Raw genomic sequence first — 25,679 nt, 5'->3', positions numbered from 1 at the left:
ATTGATTATCAATAGTTAATGGTTGTTAAAGTGAGGCAGATGTGGCGGGTCGTGTTGTATTATTAGAATTAATAGAGGTTTATGGTATTTTTATTAATCGTTTGTATAACTCGAAGGATATAATGTGAATAGTATTCCTGCATGCACTGAATTATAAGGTGCTTCGGCCCGGGGAGAGTTGGGGTCCACGATGGCCACCCTATGGGAAGGCTTCTTCTGGTGTTGTGCGGCTCGTGTGAGGTAGATGCAGGCGCTGCATTCGCAAAAAGATCTTGTGTCATACCCGGCAGGAAACAGGGTTTCTCCCTCGCAATCTCCGAACCGTAGTGAAATTACATGTCTATGTGTTGGGACCCACCATAATTCTGAGGGAAAACCCTGTTCTCCCACTCGGGTGCGATAGGAGAACAAGACCTTTGCCCGTTCGTGATCCGTGGGATCCACCATTGGGCCCCATCGGATATACCACATTCACGTTTCATCTGAGTGAGGATCGGCTTCAAATATTGTTGTAAACAAACCGTAGAGATTTAAAGGACTATGTGAGGACCACATAGTTAACGGTGAAGATTTGATCACTGAGGTTTCATTTCGAAGCCTTCCTGGAGAGGATCAATCCTCTGGATTTGATGTACCGTCGTTCCCTATTTCCGGTCGGTTCTTCCTCCTTCCACCTCTTCGTCTCCGTCCCGCATCTGCCGGCGTTGGATCTCGGTGTGATATGGATAATGCCGTCGAGAGCCTCGCCGGGCTGAGCGTAACCGACGGCTGGGCCTCGTCGGCTCCAAATCTCCAGAGGAATCTCGGGATTCTCTCCTCTGAGGAGGTCCGACATTGAACTCTTATAATTTTTGCTGTGTTACTATCGTGTCTTAACTGGTACAACATTTATGTGTTTTTCTCCGATCAGAAATGTTATGAAAGATGAGATCTTGATCACTTGCTTGAGTCTTAAGATACCAGTTCTAGATCTTACGGCATTTTCTTCTGAATCTCGGGATTGGATTTCGTTTGACGACATGAAGTGAGTAGGATATCAACCGGTCCATGAACACTTGTCCTGTTCAATTTAGCGTGCTTCTATTTGCTTCTTCAAGGAAATTCACAAGCGATGTGGTCTTGGTTGCTAATACGCTGATTCTTGCTTCATTCTTGGTAGCAGATCTGGGAACTGGGGTGTGCGCTAACAACTTCTACTCATTCACATGCATCATTTTGTGCTGATTCTACCTGTGCATAATTTCTGGGGCTTATATCTGCAAAATATGGGATAATGAACTGTTGTACTTCTCTGATGCATATGATTTAAGCCAAACCTACTGCACATAAAAAAAAATTAATATAAAAAAATACATAACTAAGTCACTTATGCTCCATTTAGATAGCAACACAGTATTGTTAAGAAATTAGGCTTCATGGTCAATATCACATAAATAAGAAGCCTTTCTTTATTGTAAAATTGTGGTGGTTTAGCATACTCATGTTGAGTGGCTGACTAATAAAGCAGTCATTTCTTGCTAATAACTATTATTATTGTTTATCAGATCGGACTTGCCATGATGTTGTTACGGGAGGGCCAAAAACATCTTTTTGATCATTGGCCAGAACCAGGTGTTGATGACAAAAGGAAGAAAGGCTTTTTTGATCAGGTCATTTAGAAACTTTTCCTGTTCTTTTGAATCTTTATGACACTGAAGAAATTTGATTCTGTTGGAATTTGTATCTTTCAAAAGAAATTTCTGAAGTGCTAAATTTGGAGATATATGTTACTCTTCTGCTAATGTCATTCATGAGATAGGTAACACTCTTTCTAATGCTTAATAACAACAATTTTCACATCATTAGAGAAAACCAGTCTATTCTAACACGTCATTCCAGTGAATGAGTGATGACATTGACACAACAGGAGAACTGTGTAATCATTGACACACAAATAGCAAGAACAATGAATGATCTAAACCTAAAGGTCCTCTTATGTTCAAACATCAGTTGATATCAGGATTGGACTTTTTGAGAGAGGTGTTTTGATGCAGCGGTAAGTGCTATCTCCCTTCAGATTATTCATAGATTTATTTTTCTTCATCATTAGATCCTTTAAAATTTTTACAATTTGACACTGATTTTATAGACAATAATATCAAGATACATATCGGTGCTTATTGTCTAAGACATTTGAAACTTGAGTTTTCTTCATGTGGATTTGTTTATGGAGCTTATTTGTTCCTGAAATGTGCCTTTAAGAAACAAATTTAATGCTAGATATGTTAAAGAACATATGATAAGAACCAAACCAAACATTCCATTTTTTTGAAAAATAATAAGCATTAGGTGATACAAATTGAGAAAGGATAACGAGAAATTTGTACTTATTATTAGAAACTGAAAGAGAAATGTCGTACTTTGGTTTTAGGCTTATTGACCTAACATGTGATTATAGGTGCTGATAGCAAAATAGTATCATTATTTTCAAAATCATCTTTAGACTTGATCCGTCAGATATGTCAGAACCTCTCTTTGAGTGTTCCATACATTTTACTAATTGATATGTTTAGGGTAGCTCTACCATGTTTTTTAACTATGACATTAAAGAAACAAAAAAACTCACGCATAATTGTAATATAACTAAGGATATTGCTCTGCAAAAAGTTCAGTGGTGGCAAAAAATCCATGTAGTTGATCCCATATAATTACGACATTCAAGCTTGTTGTCATTGTTGTTCTTGTTGTTGTTTATGATAACTAACTTACAGGTCCCAGTTAATGCTGCATTATATTATCACTAGTATGTGATTATTATTTTTGTAATGTCATAGTTGAAAAATGTGACAAGTAAGAAAACTTGAATAAACATGAATGAGAATTGACTTCATGTTGAACAAAGACTTTATGGCATTCAGTTTCTGTCTTCTTCAGGATTTTCTTTATAAATTTCCTTTTCCTTAGGTTGCTTAACTTAATGCAAACTATCCTGGTTGTTCTTGTTGTTGTTTATGATAACTAACTTACAGGTCCCAGTTAATGCTGCATTATATTATCACTAGTATGTGATTATTATTTTTGTAATGTCATAGTTGAAAAACGTGACAAGTAAGAAAACTTGAATAAACATGAATGAGAATTGACTTCATGTTGAACAAAGACTTTATGGCATTCAGTTTGTCTTCTTCAGGATTTTCTTTATAAATTTCCTTTTCCTTAGGTTGCTCAACTTAATGCAAACTATCCTGGTGGTTTGGTATCATATATTCAAAATGCAAGAAAACTCTTGGCAGATTCAAAGGCTGGGAAAAATCCATATGATGGCTTCACTCCTTCTGTGAGTATGCTTGATGTTCTTTTGTTACATCTGGATTCCTAGTGGCATATAGCCCTCTAGTTATTCAAATGGTTGTTTCTTAGTTTTTTATGGGGGTGTACTATGACACTCTCTGAAATATACTGTAACGTGATGAGAAGATGTTGGCCCTTCGTATCTTGCCATGAGTTATTAAGCTATCCAGTCCATTTTGGCTCTTGACATACATGGTAGATGGCTTGCCAGCATGATATGATCCAGCTCTTTGGAATGCAGTGACAAGTTGCAGACTGAAAAATATTTCTCTTCTCTCTTTATGATAGATTTGTAAGACCACCTTTAAGTACCTTTAAATAGTGAGAAACTTTATATTGGTTAATTGGCAGGTGTTGTCAAGCATTTGTTGCTGCCTACTGAGACAACAGGCACAACATGTTGGAAGGTGGTTTTAACCAGTATATTTATCAGTTATGCAATGGACATTTTAGTAAAATTGAATTGGCACTAAATCGTCTCTGAATATTGTCTGATGATTATAAATAATGCAAATACAAAAGATTGAATTTTTTTCTTTAGCAAGCACATTGCTTACATTCCATCCCTTATCAACCAAGATTTCATGATTTTGTCTCTTTTAATAAAAGCAAATTGTTGAGGTCCTGGTGATACCAGATGCCCTCTTTCATCTCCTTACTATAATAGTCATGCATATTTGTGAATCATGATCAAGTTGTTTCAACTTCCAAACAATATAAACTTTAAATATCACTATAATCACAAAAAAAATCTCGTTTAACAGAAAAGGTTAAATAACAATAATTGTAAAATAAGATAGTTTGAAATGATCATAAGGAAGTATGTGCAGGTTCCAACAGGAGAGGTTCTGACATTTGGCAATGATAACTTTATGATGTTGGAAGAGGCTGGTGTTAGAGAAGCTAGGAGGGCCGCATTTGTTCTTGTGGCTGGTGGGCTTGGAGAACGCCTTGGATACAAAGGAATTAAAGTAAGTGGTATCCTATAGTGGTGACAAATTTTGTTAATTATAAGTCCGCATTTCTTTCTGTAACTGAGTATCATGCCTTTTGCAATGCCATTTTGTTAATTATAAGTCCTCAACTAAGGTAGAGTTTTTGTTTAATGCATTTGAATGATTCTTGGTACAAGTTATATATTACTGCAATGATACTGTTGATTTCTCTGATGTTCATACAACTGCATTTTGTAGTTAAGATGAATTCTCTGCAATCTACATTTGAATGTACCAAAGTGTTTGACAAATTTTTTATTTCACTTATTCAACTAGGTTACTATCTAAATTACAATTTTACAAAAATAGTTCCCTAATAACATTGGTTGCAGTTAGTGTTCCTAGTCATTTTCCAGTTTATTTCTTAAAGTTAAATTTATATGAGAAAATGATAGAATTGACTGAAAACCACCACAACATGTTTGGCTAACATTAGAGATTTAACCAAAGAGAAGCCAGTGGAAGAGGTTAGTACATGCCTATAAGGAGTAGGAAATAATAGGTGTGCATAAATTAGTCACAGATTTGAATTAAATTTTAGAAGTTGTAAGCACTCTGATTAAAGACTAATGTCCTCCATCTGTCCATCATATCTTTCACATTTAGGTACCTTGTGGTAGCTAGTTAATATAAACTGCCCAATGCCCAATGACCAAGTCACAATTATTTTTATAGTTACTATTTATACACAAGTTTAGGCTTATAGCTGATTAGTTTACAATGATGTGCCCAATATTTGAGCTCCTTTGCTCTATACCTGCTTGACCCTGTTGAACATGTTTGGCAATAATTTCTTGAACATTCAGTTGCTATCTAAAGGAGAATTTTTGGAGCTATTTCTTCAGTGAGACCAAATTATAAACTTTTTTATGTTGCAGTTGGCTCTTCCTTCAGAAACCACAACAGGCAGATGCTTTCTCCAACACTACATAGAATCTATTCTAGCATTGCAGGAGGCTAGTTGTAGACTGGTACAAGGTTGGTATGAGCGTTTAGATTTACAAGAAGTTTTTCTTTGTTGAAACATGCATCATGGTTGTTGCTAAATTAATTTGAATACAAAACTTGAACCAATGCTCAAAAATTGTAGGAATGACTCTATATCGTCCGAGATGAGTAGAAGAACAAGATTAGAAAATGTTCTATATAATTGGATTTATCACTTATCATCATTTAATTTGTTATGTTTATGCCCATATGCTTAAATCTAAAAGCCTGAAATTTAGTAAAATTATCATAATCATGACTTTGAAAAAATAAAATAAATAATAAACATAAAATTTTCATAATCATGAGTATGAAAAAATGAAATAAAAACATATGTAGAAAAATATCCTATCTTGAAGCCTTCATGATGGCTCGATGCCTTGATGTAATAAAGGATTAGGATTCCATTGCACAACCTGAAATGGAGTGATTATATCATTACAATTCAATGTTTTATATAAACTGGTGATCAACCTTATAGTCATTCTCTTAGTGTAGGTGTGATGTAAGCCTTTTAACTAGGTCATGTTTAATAATTTTGTCCAAATTCTGAGAACATTATCAAGTGAGACTGAGTTTGACTCTAAGTTTCATCTAACTGAGTCAAGCATTGAATTGATTCAGAATTCTAGTGGATTGAGTTATCTTTGTGGATCCTGTATGACACAAATCTGTGTCATGTAACATCCAAGTTAGTTAAACTTTTTCTACTAAGCTCGTCAATGATACTATTCACTTTTACAAGGTAATAATTTATGGTTCAATCATAATCTTTCAATACTTGGAGTCATCTATTTTTCTTTTCCTTTGTCTCACATTTATCATCATACAAAGAATATTGCTGGTTCAAAATAAAATTAAGCTGTTGTTGCTAATTCAAGATTATGTATAAGATTAAAATATTTATATGATTTCAATTATCTCAAACTGTAAGTTAGAACTTAGAACTTTACCATGTTCGTTAAAAAATATCACTTCACCTATTGAATCAACTAAATTCATTCCCTGGAAATAGTATGATACAAAATACCTTTTTTCCAATCAAAACTCACCTTGTTTTTGCATATAAACTTTGATGTCTTAGAACTTATAAGCAAGGATTTTAATTTCAAATGATACCACCCATACCGGGCGGTACATACTGGTCTACCAGCAGATCGATACGAGGACAACTTGCAACCGAGGACAGCTTGCAACCGGGCGGTACTATCGAATGGAGTTGTTTCCGCCCCGTTACCGTTCAAAATCGATCGATAACGATCGATTTCGACCGTCGCCGCCTACTACCGGGCGGTATTAACCCGAGGGAGAAGGAAGAAGAGGGAGAAGAAAAAGGAGACTTGAAGATCTGGCACCGCTCTCCCTCGACGATCCCTATCCGTCGTCAACGACTTCTCCTCATCTGTGTAGGGAGAAGAAGCCTCGATGATGTCACCGAGGCTTCACGGGGAGAACGCTCGATTTCTTCTCCCTATGTGGGGAGAAGAAACGAGGCAACATTGCCTTGACGACGTCGCCCTTTTTTATTATATATATATATATATATATATATATATATATATATATATATATATATATATATATATATATATATATATCGATTCTTCTCCTTGGTTTATTATATATATATAATAATAATAATAATAATAATAATAATAATAATAATAATAATAATAATAATTTGTAGAAGATACCAAATTATCATTAATAATGATAAATATAGATTTATCTAAGAATAATTTAAATATTATGTTCATGAAATTCATAAATATTACAGGTGCATTTGATTAGTACAACTAAAATTCATAGTGCTTATATATGGTTTCGAAAACAGACTCAGATATACCTTTGAGGTAATATATCATAAATCAATCTTTGAAAATATTTATGCACATAACCCATTAATCGATAGAAGAGGATATTTACTTTGCATGGTGACTTTATTCATTTCTTGATAGTTACTATTAAGGATTGTAATCTCGACTGACTTGGCATGGCTCAATCAGTATTTACTGGTCCACCCACCAATTGGACCAGTCCAAACTGGGTGGTTTGGTCCAATCTATACATATGATGTATATTTTTGTACCTGGGGTAACGCAATGTGGACTCCTCACATTTGCAACTTCTCATGCTCATCATGATTTGCATGGTGGTTGCTCGCACTCATCACTCGCTTGGTTGCCACTTGTCGCTTGCTGCTGCTGCCCCTAGACTGCTGTGATATGCCTCCTCCAATGCCTCCTCTTCCTCTTTTCTTTATTTTTTCCTTCTTCCTCCTCCACTATCTCCTTTTCCTCCACCTCCTCTTCTTCTTCCTTCTTTTTCTGCTTCCTTCTTCCTCTTGTCCTTCTTTTTCCTCTTCATTCTTCCTCCCCACCTTTCCCTTCCCTTACAGCACATGTCTGATGACCGAAACTGCAAACCTTGGTTAGTACTAAGGTATGCAATACTGTACCGTACCGGTGTTAGCTCTCGGTACGGTACAGTACCGTATACCAAGCGGTACGCTATGACGTACTGAGCGGTACACCTAATTTAGGTGTAAAATCCTCCGAAAATACCTGAAAACAAAAAAAAAAGTTGGGATAGGGTTTTTAAGTTAAAAATAAATATAGTAATAGCATAGGTTTAGCAAAATCAATGTAAATTAGGTAAGAATAATATCATATATCATTTTTGGGCTTTGAAGAATATCTTGTGCAAGGTTTGTATTTCAGTCCATTATGGATTGTCCTTATATAAATATTGAAATATCTACAGAAAAATCATTTGAATTATTAGACTATTTTGTTGTAATATAAACTTTAAAATTCAAATAAATTAAATAATCACAAATAAATTAAATTCAATAACTTTAATAAAACCTAGTTAAACTTATTTTACTATCATAAATATTTTTTAATTTTTAATATACATGAAATATAAATATTTGGCCTATTAAGTATCTAATTTCGAATTAATCAATATTAAACATACTAATCATAATATTAAAGATCTTAATTTATCTCTAATTAAAGAAAGAGAATACATACATCTTGATTAGAAAATTCTTCCTCTTAATCTTTCTAAATTAGTCTTGATTCAATTCACAAATCGTTGTTTTGTAGAGTTTAGGGAGCACAAATGTGAGAAACAAAGAGTTTGAGATAATTTAAGAGAGTATGAGAATGTAATGGAGTAAAATAGAAGAGAAGAAAGGTTTAAATACTATGAGAAAGGGCTTCCACGGTCAATTTGACCGTTGGAGCACTATAGCATTGTTACAGAGTGGTAACGATCGAAATCGACCATTACCAAGCTGTGTCGGGCAGTAACGGTTGAAATTTCGATCGTTGCCGTCTGATATTACCCTGTATCATTTGATACGGGGCGTTTTTAAACGTTCTGCCTGGTAGCGGGCAGTCCGCATACCGGAATGCCGTCGGACCAGTAAGTACCGCCCGTACCAGGCGGTACTATTCTAAATTGCATACCTTGGTTAGTATAACTCTAAAATTTTCATCATATTTCTTTGTAAAGAAGATTATAATACTAAAATTTGAGACACTAGATCTAATAACACCTTACCATATAATTCTTGTAGTTTCTTATTCAACTAATGTCATTCTAAATGGAGTCTTAGGAAGTATTCCATTACCAAATATAAAATTGATAATGAATTTAATCTCCCTACCACATAGTAATTCTGTCAATCCTTTTATAAACGTATCTGAGTATCTACACACTATTGAAATATCTGCATAGTTCATTTCACCATGATTGATACTTAATAACATGTAAGTAACCCCTAAATCTATTGCTCGATAAATGTTTGTAACCATTTGTTCCCAAAGATTTGAAGTGATATGTAAAGAACTACTTAAAACTTTTGTCTTTTTGATATGGATGTCCATTCTTTTTTCTTTACTTGAATTGTGATTCCTTAAATGTTGATGTGGAGTGCACCACCATGTCAGACTCTGCCCGTCTGCTTTATATTTGCTGTTGATCTCTGTTCTACTAAATTGACAATAATATATGATCAGGGCAATGCTAACATAAAAAGTCTGAAAATGATTTTCCTATTTTGTGTTTTCTAAGATTCTTCTGAGTTAGTGTTCTGTATCCTTGCATTTTTAATTCACAAGGGGATCAATAGAAGCATAAAAGAGAAAATTCTGATACCTTTTCTTATCATTAGGAATTTAAGTTAGATTTTGACAATGTAGATATGGCTGAAGTATTCTTGATATCTACTTCATAAAAAAGTGCGATCAGAATGACATGCTGTAACTGATCATACTGCTGTTGAGTTTGTAGGCCAATGTGAACCTGAAATTCCTCTGGTGATTATGACATCTGATGATACTCATGAATCAACATTATTGCTTTTAGAGTCGAATTATTATTTTGGAATGAAAACCACTCAAGTAAAGCTTATTAAGCAGGTAATCATCAGTTGATTCTTCATTCATGTTTTTTATTTTGTCAATGGTACAAGGTTGAATTTCTCATTTGTTTTGACAATATGTCAGGAAAAAGTAGCATGCTTAACTGATAATGATGCCAGATTTGCATTAGATTTAAATGACAAGTACAAAATTCAGGTGACTTCTTTTTGTGGCATTCATATTCTCATGTAGATCTCTAGTCTGTAACTAAATTATTCTTTGTCAAAAGTACTATAAATAATTTATTTATTTGTATCCAATTACATTGATTTTTATCAGACAAAGCCTCATGGCCATGGTGATGTTCATGCACTTCTTTATTCTAGTGGCCTTCTGAATTCGTGGTATGCTTAATTTCTTAATTGTTTGACATTATCTAAAGTTTGACATTTTGTAAGACCTTAGTAACTGGATAATGTCAATTACATTCATATTCGTTTGACATTTTGTAAGACCTTAGTAACTGCAGGTTTATAATGCAATCTAAATCTGTTATCTCTCAGGCAGAGTGCAGGTCTTAAATGGGTTCTGTTTTTCCAAGATACTAATGGATTACTCTTTAAGGTTGATATATCATATAAGTTTGCTTTGTTTTTTTTCTTCATTATCTTGAAATGGAGTGAAATTTATATTTTTCTTTTTTCCTTAATTTATTTAGGCAATACCAGCTTCATTGGGTGTTAGCTCTACAAAAGGATATCATGTAAATTCTCTTGCAGTTCCTAGAAAGGCAAAAGAAGCAATGGGGGGGATAACCAAACTTACTCATACTAATGGTAATAGAATGTTTCATCCTATTAATATTTAAGCTTTTAGCATTTGCTTATTCAATAAATGACATAACTTAGTGGGTTCTAATTTTCAACCTATTTAGCCTATTGTAAATCTTGTTCTTAAGTATCAACTTTCAACAGAACTGAAGTTGCCATCCTATTCTAGCTTTGTTTCCTGTGTATTTGCCTGCATACTTTTGTTTTATGCATGTGCCTTTGCAAAGTTACTTGCATTTGTACCCATTTGACCTTTTTTGGTCTGATAGCTTTCTTACTCATAAGACTGGCTATATAACTTAATTCATTTAAATTGAAGTGGTTTATGTACTGTAAACATCGAACTAACAAATTTACAAATTCTGATTGTACAACTTTCTACTTTGAAACTAATATATGCTAACATCAAATTTGGGGTCAAGGAAATAAATAAAACAGTTTATATTTTAACAGTTTCATGCTTTGAAACATGCACTAAGTGAACATTCAGGAAATATCTGACATCACATTTGATCCATTAAATTTTATCATAGAGCCTAGACATACCTCAGTTTCCTAATTAAAATTTTGTAGAATTCGGTCAAATTTCTGAGGTAGATCAATGAAGTTTCATACTTCCATATAGTTCAGTTTGTATCTAGGACAGAGCCTCTCTGTTTTTGACAGATTATTGTACTAGGTCCGGTGCTTTATATACTCTGGATGTCTATTAAGTTTCATTAACAGTGGATACTTTAAAAATTGTTAACAATTTTTAATGAAGCAGATACTGTTTTCCTTGTGTCATTGTGTGCATGTCTCCATTATTATTATTTTAAACATCAGGTAGCCTTTCTTGTATTCTTAGTTGACTTTATTAAATTATTGCCTTCAGGTTCAGAAATAGTTACTAATGTGGAATATAATCAGTTGGATCCCTTACTACGTGCAACTGGGCATGCTGATGGAGATGTGAATTGTGAAACAGGTTTTTCTCCCTTCCCTGGAAACATAAACCAGGTAAGCGGCTTTTGTGATGTACTCTGCTCTATTGACATTATAGTTTTTCAAACTATAATACCTGTCTTTGTAATTGAGAACTTATGACCAAATGCATAAGCATATGCCACGAGTCATTCAATCATCTGTTTTTTCGAATAAATAGAAAATGGGAGGCTGACTTGTTACCTAGAAATTTTTATGGGTTAAATAATTGGGCATAGCTACCATAATAGTTGAGAACCTTAACCCCTTTAATATGAATAGGGGACTAATTACTAGTGTGATGGTCTCTTTGTCATGTGCTATATTGATAAACCTAGTTACCTGATAGACTAGAGAGGTTTCTAAATTAAAATAAAAAATAAAAAAATAATTTCTGCTCTTAAGCTCTGAGAATTATAAAGTGTTTTGAAATTTAATCATGAAATGATCATTTGGAAACAGTTCTAAAATTACTGGTCACTATTCTCATGGAAATAATAAAAATCCACAAACAATGTCCATAAAAAATGTTAAAAGTTATGTTTACATGAACAAAGAAGGTGAATTATCTTTTAACTAGAGTCTGCCGTACCGAATCGTACTGCCCGGTACGGGTGGTACGTACTGATCCGACTGTAGCAGTGCACTGTAGCAGTACAGTGCACTGTTACAGTACAGACTACAGTGTACTGTAGTACTGTACCATTACAGTTACTGTTGCAGTGCACTGTTATAGTAACAGCACAGTGCACCTGAGTATACCGCTCGGTATACCGTACCATACCGGTACCGAACCCAGGTCGAAACATCGGTACGATACGATATTGCGAACCTTGCTTTTAACAAAAAGAAAATGGATGAATGTACCTATGTGGCTAATGAAATGATTACCAAACATGAATTATCTGGAAATATAGGGTAGACTAGATAGGCTTATAATTTCTCCTAGCAATTATCTATAGAACAAGATCCAAAAGTTGTGATTGGACAGTCAGATTCAAATCCCAAATCGATGTTATTAAGTCCTCTATTAGCATTTTAAATTCTCATATCCAAAATTATTTGAACAGTAACCTAAGCTTCTAAGTCTAAGACCTGAACCATTTCTTTACCCTGAATGCTAGTGTGTTGAGTGCTCAGGCATCGAGGAGTGGTGAAGTCAGTTGCATCCCAAATCAATTTATAGTTGAAGTGGGTGGCTAGATTGTGGCCAATAAACTATATCAAGTCATGACTAAATCATATCAGCCGATTTGGTGGTTTCATCAGATACTCTACTTTGTGTTAGTTCCATGACAAAAATCTGGAAATGGATCATGTTCTCCACAGTGATAAGCATGGTTTGCAATACCATATCATATCGCTCGGTATGGGCGGTATGTACCAGTCTGATAGAGGATCAGTATGAGCGGTACATTGATATATCTTAGTGTAACATGTGTCGGTATGCTCGGTACGTACCGTACCGACAGCTAATTGGTACATCGGTACAGTACAATATTCAGAATAAGCATGTTAGCCTTTTGACTAGTGGGGATTATGCCATTAAATTAATGCCACATAAGAAAATGGGTAAATTGATTTGTTAATTCCACTTGAACATTCTACCCTTACATGCTAAGGCTGGTCTGTGTTACTCATTGGTTAATAAGCTACATAAATTTTGAAATTTTTGGTACTTCATGACTCTAATCTGGCAACCACTGAAAAAAACCATCAAAACTGATAAAAGTTATTATGATAAAAGGATTTTTATAATGATCTAGCCATCTCAGGTCTGCAGTTACATGTTCAGAAACAAACTAGTTACTTGAGGGATATTTGTTAGCACCTAAAATTGCATGTTCATAAATCTTCTTCTTTGGGCCCAGGGTTTTTGGCAAATCTCCACCAGATAGATCCCCTGATTTAAGGGACTTTTGACTGAACCAATGCATTTGACTGTTGTCAAGGTGTTTGGATGCTTTTGGCTCTTTTACGTTGAGTACCAGTATGCCACTCAGGACTGGGTAATCCACAACTCAGTCTATAGTCATTCCATTATGGAACTGCCATACCAAGTGGTGCTCATGGTATTTGATTCCTTGATGAATTTAGCTTCCTTGATGAATGCAACAGCCATTATGCCTTATGGTGCATAATTTCTTTTTTGCATACTTCATATCATCCAACTGTAGGTTAACATTTTTCTAAGCGATTTAATAGGCCTGTACAATTATCTAAGAATTGTAATTTTTCAAAATAGAAATTTGTGATCGTATCGAATCAACTTTTGCAGCTAATTTTGGATCTTGGACCATATATAAAGGAGCTTAGCAAAACGCAAGGTGCTATTGCTGAATTTGTTAATCCTAAGTAATTCTCACTCTGTTGTGTTTTTTACTAAGATCAATATTTGTTTTTCTTTGTATGCCTTAGGAGTAGTCTGTCAGAATGTCATTTGTAGTTGTTTGAAGTGAATGCATATAGATTTCTATAATTGGCATTCACAATAAAAAAGGTGTACCTAGTGCACGAGGTTCTTACTGATGCAGGTCTAGGGAGGGTGAATGTATATACCCTTGCTTTTAAATATTTAAAGAAGTAATTTTTGTGATTCGAAATTGTACGAGGTTCTTACCATTGTACCAAGGCCCACCCTCTAATTGACATTCACCACAATGTTCATAAATCTAGAGGTGACCTTGTATTTAAATGATATTCAATTTGAAGAGATTTTCCTAGAAGGTCTAGTCTTTTGGGAATGGAAATGGATGTAAAAGTTATGGCCCATGCTGATAATAAGCCTGTATTTTGAATCTTGATAATTGCTGATGTCAAAGAAAATAAAATGCCTTAGGATTATGTTGCTAGTCATACATCCAATTGCTCCATCTTGTTTTCAAAAGGTTGTCACATCACCAGAATCTAGCAGTCTGTGACCTGAGGGTGATGCATAAACATTTGCCAACATGAATAGATTAAGATGCTTCAGTCTAGTAATGCAGATGTTGAACAATTTCTAAGGATACTCTATGATGCGGTCCCAGAAGTCTGAAAAGTCTAGTTATGAGATAAAAAGATTTGTAAAGGTTCATCTGCTTTTTTATTTGTATGATGAGAAACAATTGATATATGCAATCATTTTGTCATGTTGTTGACCTTATAATCAGCATACACAACCTGGAGACTACTTACATGCATGGATTTGAGATCAGGAAAATGTCTTCTTGCTAGAATCTAAGAATAGTGGAAAATTTCATCTTCAAAACGAAGAAATGTGGTACAAGAATGCTAGGTTATTCCATGGATACATGTTGCTGGTACATAGAAAGTCTATGGCGAATAATTGAGTTGACTACTCTTTATTACCTATTAAAATCCCAATTAATAACTTAACAGTGTTATCCATCCTTGCTTCAGATACAAGGATTCAACCAAGACATCCTTTAAATCCTCAACTCGGTTGGAATGCATGATGCAAGATTGTCCGAAATCTCTACCCCCATCGGCGAAGGTTGGATTCTCAGTAAGTATTGATTTTAAACTCAATGGAACTTTTGTGGGCTCTTTGTTGCTTTTCTGGATTCCGATATTGATTATGTCTAAGATCCCACTAAATTCTTGTTGTTGTTGTTATCAGCATTATATTAGTTATGGTAAATTTATATTCACAAAATTTTATGTGGAGATTGTTCTGATTGACATGCGTAGCAATTATAGCATTATGATTTGGCAACTTATTCTATTCAACATTGCTGGTTAAGTTAATTGTTAAGCTCTTAGATATACTAGTCATGGACTTTAAATTTTCACTTAGACTTGGTGGTATTATTAAGGATATGTTTATTTCTATATTGTCTGAATGCACTCATTAATCTTGCAGACCACTGATAATGCACCTTTAATATGTCTTCTTTTCTTCATATTATATTATGTATAGGTCATTTATATCAATGAGGCCAGAAATGCATTTTAAAGTTTGTGTTGCCTGATCCTTGAAGTTTTGACATTGCTAGTTTAATAAGTTTACGGGCATGATATTGTCAACTAGGACTTAGACAATCTGAACATGATAAGCATAAGCATGTTTGGGCTAGGTTGAATTGAACCCACATAGCATTTGAGCTCAGCTCAAGCATGGTAGTGTTTGGAAAACTCTGTTCAGGCATAGCTTGACATGATCGAGGCAGCTTGATCCTGATGCATGTGTTTTTAAGCATGGAGGCTGTGCCTTGGCAAGTTGCGGTGCCACCGAGGTGCTGTAGGCCTTCACTGCCAGCAGGGACAAAGGTTAACACGGATATGTTCATTGTGAATGGAGGTGATGATCTCCAGAGACGGACAAAGCGGTGTAGCAATAAAGTGGGTCACTCTTGAGGAAGGGTTGTGACTGGATGCTGACACGACAGTGATAATCAGCGGAAAGGAGGAAGGGCCCGTGATCATTGGCAAAAATCAAGAGAGGAGAGGTCATGAAGTGATTGTATCAACTGCCAATAATAGATAGTGGGGGGAGAGAGAGAGAGAGATTGACCACCATGATTAAGGTTAAATATGGCAGAACCAAGTTGGATTTCCACTATAAAATTACACCTAACAGCTGAGAACAATGACTTGAACCAAATAAATTTAATATATAAAAAAACATTCGCAAGCTGCAGCAAGGTAATTGGGCCATAGGCCCATCTAAAAAAGAAACCAAACAGGATAATCTGTTCGGGCTCAGTTTAATGGGTCACAGGTTAAGATGAGGAGAATTCATTTTAAGGTGTTTAACATCAGTCAAAACATGAAGTTGAGTTGAAATAGAACAATCACAAGAGTGGAAGAAAAAAATTTAGCAGATAAGAAAAGGTTAAAAGGATATAGTTGGGCTATGATTTTTCAAAAATCTTGACCTTTAATTGAACTACATGGTAATAAAACATCCATGTGGATGGGGCTAAATAATGTATTTTGTCAACTATCAAGTAGCCAAATTAAAAAACAGATCATTATTTCTCTTTTGTTTCTTAACAAAATTTTTTTGACACTCATTACATGTTTTACAATGCAACCATGTATAATTCAATTTTCCAGCAGGCAGAGTATTAGACACACATGCTAGTAAACAACTATTTTATTCTAAAGTGAAAATAGTGTAATCAGGATCCATTACAGCTTAGATTTGCTTGTCTTGATGAGTGCAGCTGGAAATACACATAAAGAGCATTGTTTACAGCATAATTACAATTGTAGCTTCATGTATAAAACTTAGAATTGCATTATGGTGTACTTATTGAAACCCATACATAGTCAATGATGATTACAATTTTCGTTTGATTTCAGATAACATTTTCATGTTTATGAAAATTGAAATGCTCATTTGTCATATTTCCCATCTCAAGGTAATGGATAAATGGCTTGCTTATGCACCTGTAAAGAATAAACCTGAAGATGCTTCAAAGGTATAGTTTTTCTGTCACTCACATCAGTATCTCATCTTGCATATAGACCTGGTTTTAAAGGGCAGACAGAATGTAGGTTGAATATCATCAAGGTATTTTACAGAAAGAATGAACATTTTCTTGGTAAATTTTCAAGAGAAACATATTAAAATAAGAAAGTATGAAGGTAACACCAAAGTCAGTTAAATTCATTTCAGTTACTGCTGATGTAATGGAAAAAAAAAGTGGAGATTGTTTTTTTCGTGCTCTAGAATTTGAGAAATTTATGAGGAAAAGAATAAATAGTCAGAGGTCAAACTTTTCTTAGATGCTGAACTATATGGATGAGCTGTTTTAAGTTGTAGAAAGATGGGAGAATGTATTAAGTTCACTTAGCAATCCGCCGTTTAGTCCACTCAGCCATATCTCCCAATTTGACATCTCTTCATCTGCAAAGAATTCTCGATGTGAAAATACATAGACAAAGGGCTGATCTTTGAATAGGAAAAAGCCCGTACATCTCTCATGGTATATCCAGATAATAGGTAGGAACATAAACTGAAACATTCTGGAGCTACAAAGATAGTTATTAAATCGTTAACACCACATAAAAACATTCCTATCAGAATTACCTTCTAGGACCTATAATTGTCTCAAAAGGTCCAATATACACACAAAGATTGCTTGGATTTATCCGTGGTTTATTTCAAAAATTCTATTTCTTTATTCACTTAGTTCAGATCCGACCAAAATAGGCTTTGATTTGCATACATTATGTATATTTATAGGCTAAACCCTACTGCTAGAATCACTTCAATAAGTTAATCAATTCCAAGTTGAAGTAAATAAATTATGTTTTCTTTGTAATCTCTTTCCACATTTTAATTCTTTTTCTAAGGTTGCTCTATTGTGACCTAGATGATCACGATTTGAGTCTCATGAAAAGTCTCTCCATTTGTAAGCATAAGGATGTATACATTGATCCTTCCAGACCCTGTATTGGGGGGAGCTTTATGCACTTGGTTCACCTATTGTTTGAGTGCTGCTACCTTAGTTGAGAAGGCTCAATAAAAAGGATTGGGCAAGTTTGACAATCAGTTGTCACCCTTTGTCTATATTGTGACTCTGGCCTTCTATATTTGCAAACACTGGAATGTCACAATCTCTGCAGAATCTATAGGAGTTTGCTGTTTTGCAGCAGTGTTCTATTACACTTTGAATTTTCATAGATGCATTAAACTGTTAATGTGATCAGCTTGTCATTTTAGATATCCTCTGTTATTTAGGAACTAGTTTGAAAAAGTAATGACCCTTCGGATCTGAATTTTGTAGAATAATTGTTATTGCATGAAATTCTATTTGATGATAGAGTTTTATGAAATATTCTTTTGTCATAATTTTTTGCACAAATTTCTCTTTCAAATTTCAGTTTGCATATTAGTCTTTGACTCTATTTGTCCATTCACATCAATTATGTATATTCACAAATGGAAACCATTTTTTGTAGGTTAAGTTAGATAGTGTTATTGATGATATTACATCTATATATGTTACTCTACCACATTCTGGATGTGCTTAATAGCTGGGTTTAAGATTTGTAATACCGTACAGTACCGGTATTTCGACTTAGGCTCGGTACGTACGCTACAGTGCGGACCGGTACCGGACGGTCCGCATACCGCTGGCCTGTAGGACCGGTACGTACCACCCATACCGGGCGGTACGATTCGGTATGACAGACCTTGGCTGGGTTATTGTTGAGGGATTATGATGTTGACTAGTGAAGACAACAAATTAGATCTTTTAGTAAAAAATCATGAGACAAAGTGTCATTCAAATGGGAATTATTCATAAGGTGACAGATCAACTGGAGCTCTTGTTTAGCAGGTATAGTTGCTTCACAATATTAATTGTTGGTCATTGCTTGCGCTCGTAGTATGGCATGGCCTTGTATGGTGGAATGGTTCATGAGGGGAATTAAAATCTAGCTAAGGATGGAAATTTCCCAAGGTCACCAGATGCAACCATCAGATTTTGGGCTTAGAAGGCCAAATATGAAGGTGCAAATCCATATAAAGTTGGGCCATAGTGATGGGATGGAGCTGGGCATTTGTATATTGGTTCTGACAATATATGGTAGTATTGCACAAACACTAATCAGTTTTTTAGGCTGAGCCTGTTCAGAAGTTAAATTTTAGACCTGGGATTAAGGTTCGCAATACCGTACCATACCGGTATTTCGACCTGAGCTCGGTACCGGTACGGTGCGGTGTACTGAGCGGTACACCCAGGTGTGCCGAGTACTGTAGCACTACTACACTGCTACAGTACTACAGTGCACTCGGACCGGTACGTACCGCCCGTACCGGACGGTACGGTTTGGTACGGCAGACCCTGCCTGGGATGACCGGTCAGCCTTGACTTCTAAGCCGGTGAAGTTTTCAACTTATCCTTTGTTACTTAGTGAATGGGCCTTTTCAGTTTTCTCTGATAACTAGATGCTGTGGGTGGACAGAAATCTCCATAAATGAAAGATAAATTTATATCTTCCTAACCAGTTCTATGATTTATGCACATGCAACAAGAAAAACAATATCTCAGATTCTTCGTTTGCTCAAATCCTATATATTATCTGTCTCTAGAGAAATAGCATCTACTAAACAGTTTTAAGGACAGGCTTTTTTTCAATTTTTCCATATATGTTATTTGTTTCAGAGATTATCTTATTTAGACACCCAGTTTTTAGTGTCTCAATACATACATATGCCTGGTAGCCATGAATCATTGGGGTGCATTAGTTATCTATTCCCTTTGTTAAAACGTTAAACACTTCAATCAATTTCTACTTTGGAACACCCAATTATATGTATAAATTATCATCTCATTCTGTTTATGGCATTCAAATTTTTATTTTCTGTCTCTGGTTTTGAGTTATTGGCTGATTCTAGGTGCCCAAAGGAAATCCCTATCACAGTGCAACAAGTGGAGAGATGGCTATTTATAAGGCTAATTGTCTTATTCTCAGAAAGGTAACATTTATTATGTAATATATAACCTTGAAAATTGCAAGGCCCTAACTGTAGCTTTCTAATTATGATATTATTCGACTAAAGAAAAAAGGCTATTCTAACTGTCCATAGTAATTTTATGCATTGATACTCGATATTTATTTAAGATAACAAACTTATGGTGCACCTTCTTGCTATTTTTAAGGTGGGCCTTGGAGCTAAAATAAAGATGTACATTGATGCTTCTTGAACTTTGTAAAGGCAGAAGCCCTGTGCAACAGACATCTTTCAATTCTGTTGCACATTTTATGATTTTAGTGTTAGATGTATTTTCAAAATATTTATGTATATTTATATATGAAATGTTGATACGTGATTCTTTTTTTCTCTCAGATCTCAAGATGAGAAATGTCTACAAGGAACATTTTGCTTTGATTAAAGTCCATGAACTTGGACCTTTTTACCTACTTACGAGTTGGATTCTTGTTTGACCTTGCTTACATTCTCATACCATCAAAATTGCACTTCTTTAATCATATATGAGCAGGACATGTTGACATAGCATGTTTCTGATGCATTTTTTGGTTCCATAGAATCTGCTTAAGCATATTACTGCACAAATTGGATTAAGCTTAATTTCTCTCACATGATGCGTGAATTTTAGTGGCACTTGAGAGGAATTGATGTTGTCTGGCTTGATGCAGGCTTATCAGTTAAATATGTGAGAATTATTTTCCTAAAAATGCCTTTGTTTTATCTGGTTATCGGTTGTCTGAAGCTATCTAGTGTGTTGGATTTGCACATATCTTTCCTTATTTCCTTGTCCTTCAAAAGAAATCACTAAGACCTAGCAAACTAATTAGAATTGGTCATTCGGTGTATATATATCATTGCTCATGCTAGTGTGGAATATCAAAATATTAGATTAGTCATCAGCATCAAGGTTCTAAAATCTAGTCATATTGATATGTGCACTAACTGGTACTTACCAATCTAGCCAAGGACCGGTATCAAAACGTATAGCTCAATACATTTTTCATTTTCCTTTTTTTTTCAATTGATAGAGTTGGTATACCATCAGGTCAACGGTGCGATAGAATAACAAAATCGGGATCGAACCTGGACTTAAAATCTTGATCAACGTATTTTTTATTTTTGTCATATTGAATCAGCTACAGCTGTATATTCGATGATTCTTTTTCACGGTTACATGAATGTAGGAGCTACTATGAAGCTCCCAAAGTGAGGAAATACCTGGATAAAGATCCATACAGAGTGATACTGCTGATCTTGTAGATATTTAATTTGCAACAGAGGCTCAGTTTTCTCACCAGATGATGTATTTGCAGGCTGGTGTGCACATAGCTGACCCTGTGACTGACATCTTCAATGGACAAGAGGTGGAACAGTGGCCATGCATCACATGGAGCCCAAAATGGGCCTCAACTTTTAGAGACGTAAAAAGAAAAGTTGGTGAGTGTTGCTCCATATCACAGAGATCTTCCATGATCATCAATGGCCAGAACATATTCCTTGATGGTCTCTCCTTGGATGGAGCTCTTGTTGTCAATGCTAATGATCAAGCAGAGGTATTTCTCTGTTCTCTTACAGCATTTATTCAACAAAGAGATACTTAGATCATTACCAGATGGATCTTAAGCGTTCTAATGTACATGGAGCCTGCAGCATGAGCTTTCACTCAAATAGCAGTCTCGATATGATCTTTAATGTTTAGTTGCGGCCTAATGTAGGTGAAAGTAACCGGATATGTTCAAAATAAAGGTTGGGCACTTGAGCATGTTGATTATAAAGACATCTCGATTCCTGAGGAAACAAGGATAAGAGGTTTCAAAGTCTGTAAGATTGAACAGGTTGAAATAAACTATGCCGACCCAGGAAAATTCTGCTTCAAGTCATGAAGAAGATTCAAATGCAGCTACACACCCGTCTTGTTAGTCCACACTGGGAGATTGTTTTGGTTACAACTTAACCATTCTTTTGTGCATAGGAATAAGTCCTCAAACTCCTTTCTAGTTGTGCATGAGAACAAGTCATTTTGATTCTTCATAATTTTGTATTGTGAATGTTATAAAAAACAAAACCTGCAATGCAGTTTGTCTCAAAAGACACTATGGAATCGAATGATAGGAATGCATACTTTTGTCGTATGGATGTAATGATGTTGCCAAAGTCCAATTCAACACCCTTATATTTTGACACCATTTTAATATGACAGGAATTTTACTAACATTTTTTCATCCTTCAAATTTGTGAAGCTGTTAGATTGTGTTGTACTCCTTTTCTATGCTTTCAAGCGACAATGAATGGTTAGTTTTTATGGTATCGACGGAATCTAAATTGATGGGATAACTGATTCATTAATTTGTTGAACCTAAACCACTAGCTTAGAATGCTTAAATCCATATTACTGATATTACACTTTTATATCTTCGTAAGTCAATTTGAATCTTTACTTTGATGAGGGACTAAATTTAAGGCAATTACAAGTGTAATCCAAGGAATTGTACCAGTTTTTGGTAAATTTAGTAGTACATTGACTCACAGTCTATGCAGATCCAACTTTGTTCTTCTTGCTGGATTGTCTGTCACCCTGCAAATCATCTTAACTTTCGAAATGTCGATTCTCAACAATCAATCATCATGTTATCGAAAATATTCTGTCATTTTGAATTCGATTAAACCAGTGACTCTCAATTATATTGACAAAGCATAAATTATTCCTGAACATTTATGCATATGATATCAAAGATATCATGCAAGTATATCGATTTCGATTATAAACTTCTAAACACATGTATGACCTTTTTCTCAAGCGCCACTAGAAAAGTCGATTGACAAAAAGATAAAAGGAATAATGAGCACACAAAGTAGATGATCAGAGTTGGAACCTTTAATCTTGATGGATATTCATCGCTAGACTTGTCGATTAGATGCGTATGTATAATGATCATTAATCTGAGAAATAATAATATCCTCGACATAGTTCAATGATAAAAAGAAAAAAATAACACTCGAAATGTAACAAATTACAGAATCCACAGGTCCATATCCCCTTTCACAGGATCACTGTTCAGTCAACTCCCCAAAGAACTCAAACTCAAACTCTAATTGACAATGAATGCATTCATTGGTCTACTGTTTGTGACATGTGAAGACATTGCTTGCCAACCAAAAAGCCCATCCAATCTTGCAAACTTTGATGAGCTAATCCCTTGTCATAAAATTTGGCTGGTTGAGGATGAGAACAAGATTAGGGTCTTTACTTTTTCTGCATGGGATTATTGCTCTTTTGTCCATCAGAACATGACAGCTTTCTCCTCTTTTTGCTCTTGACTGCATTCATCTATCTGCTCATGGAATACTTCTACTGCTGAAACATCTTCAATCACAAGGAGCAGACTCATTTGAATGCAAAAAGCTGGATTTATGGATCTGCATAGTAGTTTAAAGCATTTGGCTTGTTGTGATAGACATGTTGTTGTCCTTTCTTTTGTCACTGTCATGCAAGTTTGAATTGCCTGGGTTCCACCTCACTGTACCCAAAGCATTGAAGCTTTCTATTGGCATCATTGTTCTTAAAGCTTCTATTGATCTTTTTGAACTGTTGCAGAACCACTAAGTGTGAGCTTACTGCAAAACACAACTATGTTTATGATAACTTACTTTTTGATTCTATAATAATATCATTATGAAAACTTTTTGCATTGCTAAACTTCAACATGCATGTTCTGTACAAGAAGAGTTAGAAAGTAGAACCAACAACAAGCAGGTGTATTTTGGGGATGATCCTGCAGACTGGCTTTGAGATCAAGATTATGATGGAGTCCTTAGATTGCCATGATAAGGTCCATATTAGTCAGTCATCACTGGTGTCAGCTCTCTAAGCCGCAAAGAATAATCCTCCACTCCGGAGTGCATCATATAGTGTTTTATCCTTTCGGCATGGATCTCAAAAGGAGTCACCTTTAGCCCTTTTTTAGACATCAACTTTGTAACACTCCAACCAATGTTGGATTAATCATGATCCTATTAGGAGAAGATGGAAAAAAAAATATTATGCTGTAATTAATGATTAATTCTCCACTGTGTTATGACTGATCCTTTGTGATTAACCTATTGGTGATGGGTTTTAGTGAGTAATAATGGAAGACAGCACAAGTGGATCAAATTTCTTTCAGAATTTGAGGATATAATAGTTTATATGATGAGTGCTGATCCAACTCCACAATATGGTATAATAATAATATAATGAATATTTTTTATATCAAAATGAAAACTTTAAACTTTGCATTAAGTTAGATCATCAGGAACAAAAAGGAAAAACTATGGATCCTCTGCAGAGTGCAATAAGGATGAGGTGAGAGATCTGCCATAAGAAGATAACCAGTGGCATACAACATTAGCTTTCACCACAGTAAGTTTGTCAGATAGATATAAAATATCACAAAAAATGGACAAAGAGTCTGTTCCAATCCAATCTATAAGTGAGATAGGTGGAGGTGTTCAGCAGCCTTGAGCCCTTCCAGTAGTTCCCCAGCTTCAGCCATCAGGGGATTAGCAGCTTTGCAAGGACCACCTCCAATCCCAAGTGGAGCTGATGATACAGAATCCAGTTCCTATATAAGCATCAACAGCCACAAATGAAGCCATCTAAAATCAAAAAAGAAGTCACAACTGTTAACATAACATATGATGAGAATGAGTGCTGTTCATGGTTGTCTGACATCCTTGATGACTCATGCAAAAAGGAATGAGGACTGTGATTGATATGAGTGGCCATCATTCAGAAAAAATGCAATTAATAAAGCTACTCTTAAAGCTCGCATCAGTCCCATGCTCACATCAGAATCGATGAGCTTTCTCAATCCATCTTTGCCCTGTCCATCATCCTCCATTAGCCATCCAAAGGCAAAGATGACATGAAGGCTGAAAAGTAAAGGAGATTATTGGGGTGGATGCAGCATGTGGCTCTATCGGTAGCCTCCAAAGCTTTGCTCGTACTTCACCATGGAATCATGATTTCAGAATAGGATGCAACAGTCCATCAGAAACCAATACCTTTTTCTGCATGAAAGGCTGAAGATTTTGCACAGATTTGATTTATGATCTGCCTGATAGATGCTTTATAATTTGCTTCATCATGATAATGTTTATTATAAACAGTTATGTATCTTGATTTGGTGATCAATAATTCGAAAAGGGCAAGCTATTAAGAAAGAATGGCAAGCGAATAGATTTTAAAAATATGTTTAATCAATCATCAATAAATATGGACTAATTACATATTACCCCTTATAGTTGGGCTTCCCAATCTCTATACTTTAAAAAATTACATTGACATCCCTATAATGATCTATGATTATAAAAATAAAATATTTAACCTCATTTCTCATTATATCGTCGGCTTTACTACTAACGGAAGATACCGCACGTGTGCACAAATAGTGCTAAAAATAGGGATAAAAATGTTATTTTGCTATCCTCCTCATCATCTAAAAGATACTAATTTTATAGAAGGATAACTTCTATGAAAGCTTCACTATCCTCCCGAATTGTCTATCCAATGGCGACGTCGGTAGTGATCCTCATCTCTTGCATCATCTCATTTCGCCTGCTTCGTTATCCTCCCTAATGGCGATGTCGATGGCGATCCTCATCTCCACGGATGTTGCCATTGAGTAAACCGTCCGAGGAGGATAGTGAAATAAGAAAAATGGGACGGTGCAGGAGATGAGGATCACAACTGATGTCGTCATTAGGTAGA

The 25,679-nt window shown here is 35.2% G+C and overlaps 1 protein-coding gene across 2 annotated transcripts; it reads left to right on the top strand.

The window, feature by feature from the left end:
- Positions 1-666: 666 nt before the first annotated feature.
- LOC103985547 (UDP-sugar pyrophosphorylase) lies at positions 667-22,124 on the top strand. Of its 2 annotated transcripts, none has more exons than XM_009403278.3 (17): positions 667-826; positions 1,545-1,649; positions 3,200-3,316; positions 4,161-4,301; positions 5,204-5,303; positions 9,615-9,742; positions 9,830-9,901; positions 10,025-10,089; positions 10,249-10,309; positions 10,404-10,521; positions 11,390-11,514; positions 13,757-13,833; positions 14,881-14,986; positions 16,848-16,907; positions 19,835-19,915; positions 21,244-21,483; positions 21,646-22,124. In XM_009403278.3, the coding sequence occupies exons 1-17, from the start codon at positions 722-724 to the stop codon at positions 21,811-21,813; spliced, it is 1,869 nt and encodes a 622-aa protein (XP_009401553.2). In that variant the 5' UTR covers positions 667-721; the 3' UTR covers positions 21,814-22,124. The 2 variants fall into 2 exon arrangements, with proteins under 2 accessions (XP_009401553.2, XP_065040304.1); XM_065184232.1 differs by lacking the exons at positions 667-826; positions 1,545-1,649 and adding exons at positions 1,664-1,798; positions 1,907-2,035.
- Positions 22,125-25,679: the final 3,555 nt, after the last annotated feature.

This window comes from Musa acuminata, chromosome BXJ1-5 (genome assembly GCF_036884655.1).
Source record: "Musa acuminata AAA Group cultivar baxijiao chromosome BXJ1-5, Cavendish_Baxijiao_AAA, whole genome shotgun sequence".
Taxonomy (NCBI): Eukaryota; Viridiplantae; Streptophyta; class Magnoliopsida; order Zingiberales; family Musaceae; genus Musa; species Musa acuminata.
This window is presented reverse-complemented; position numbering and strand designations above follow the sequence as displayed.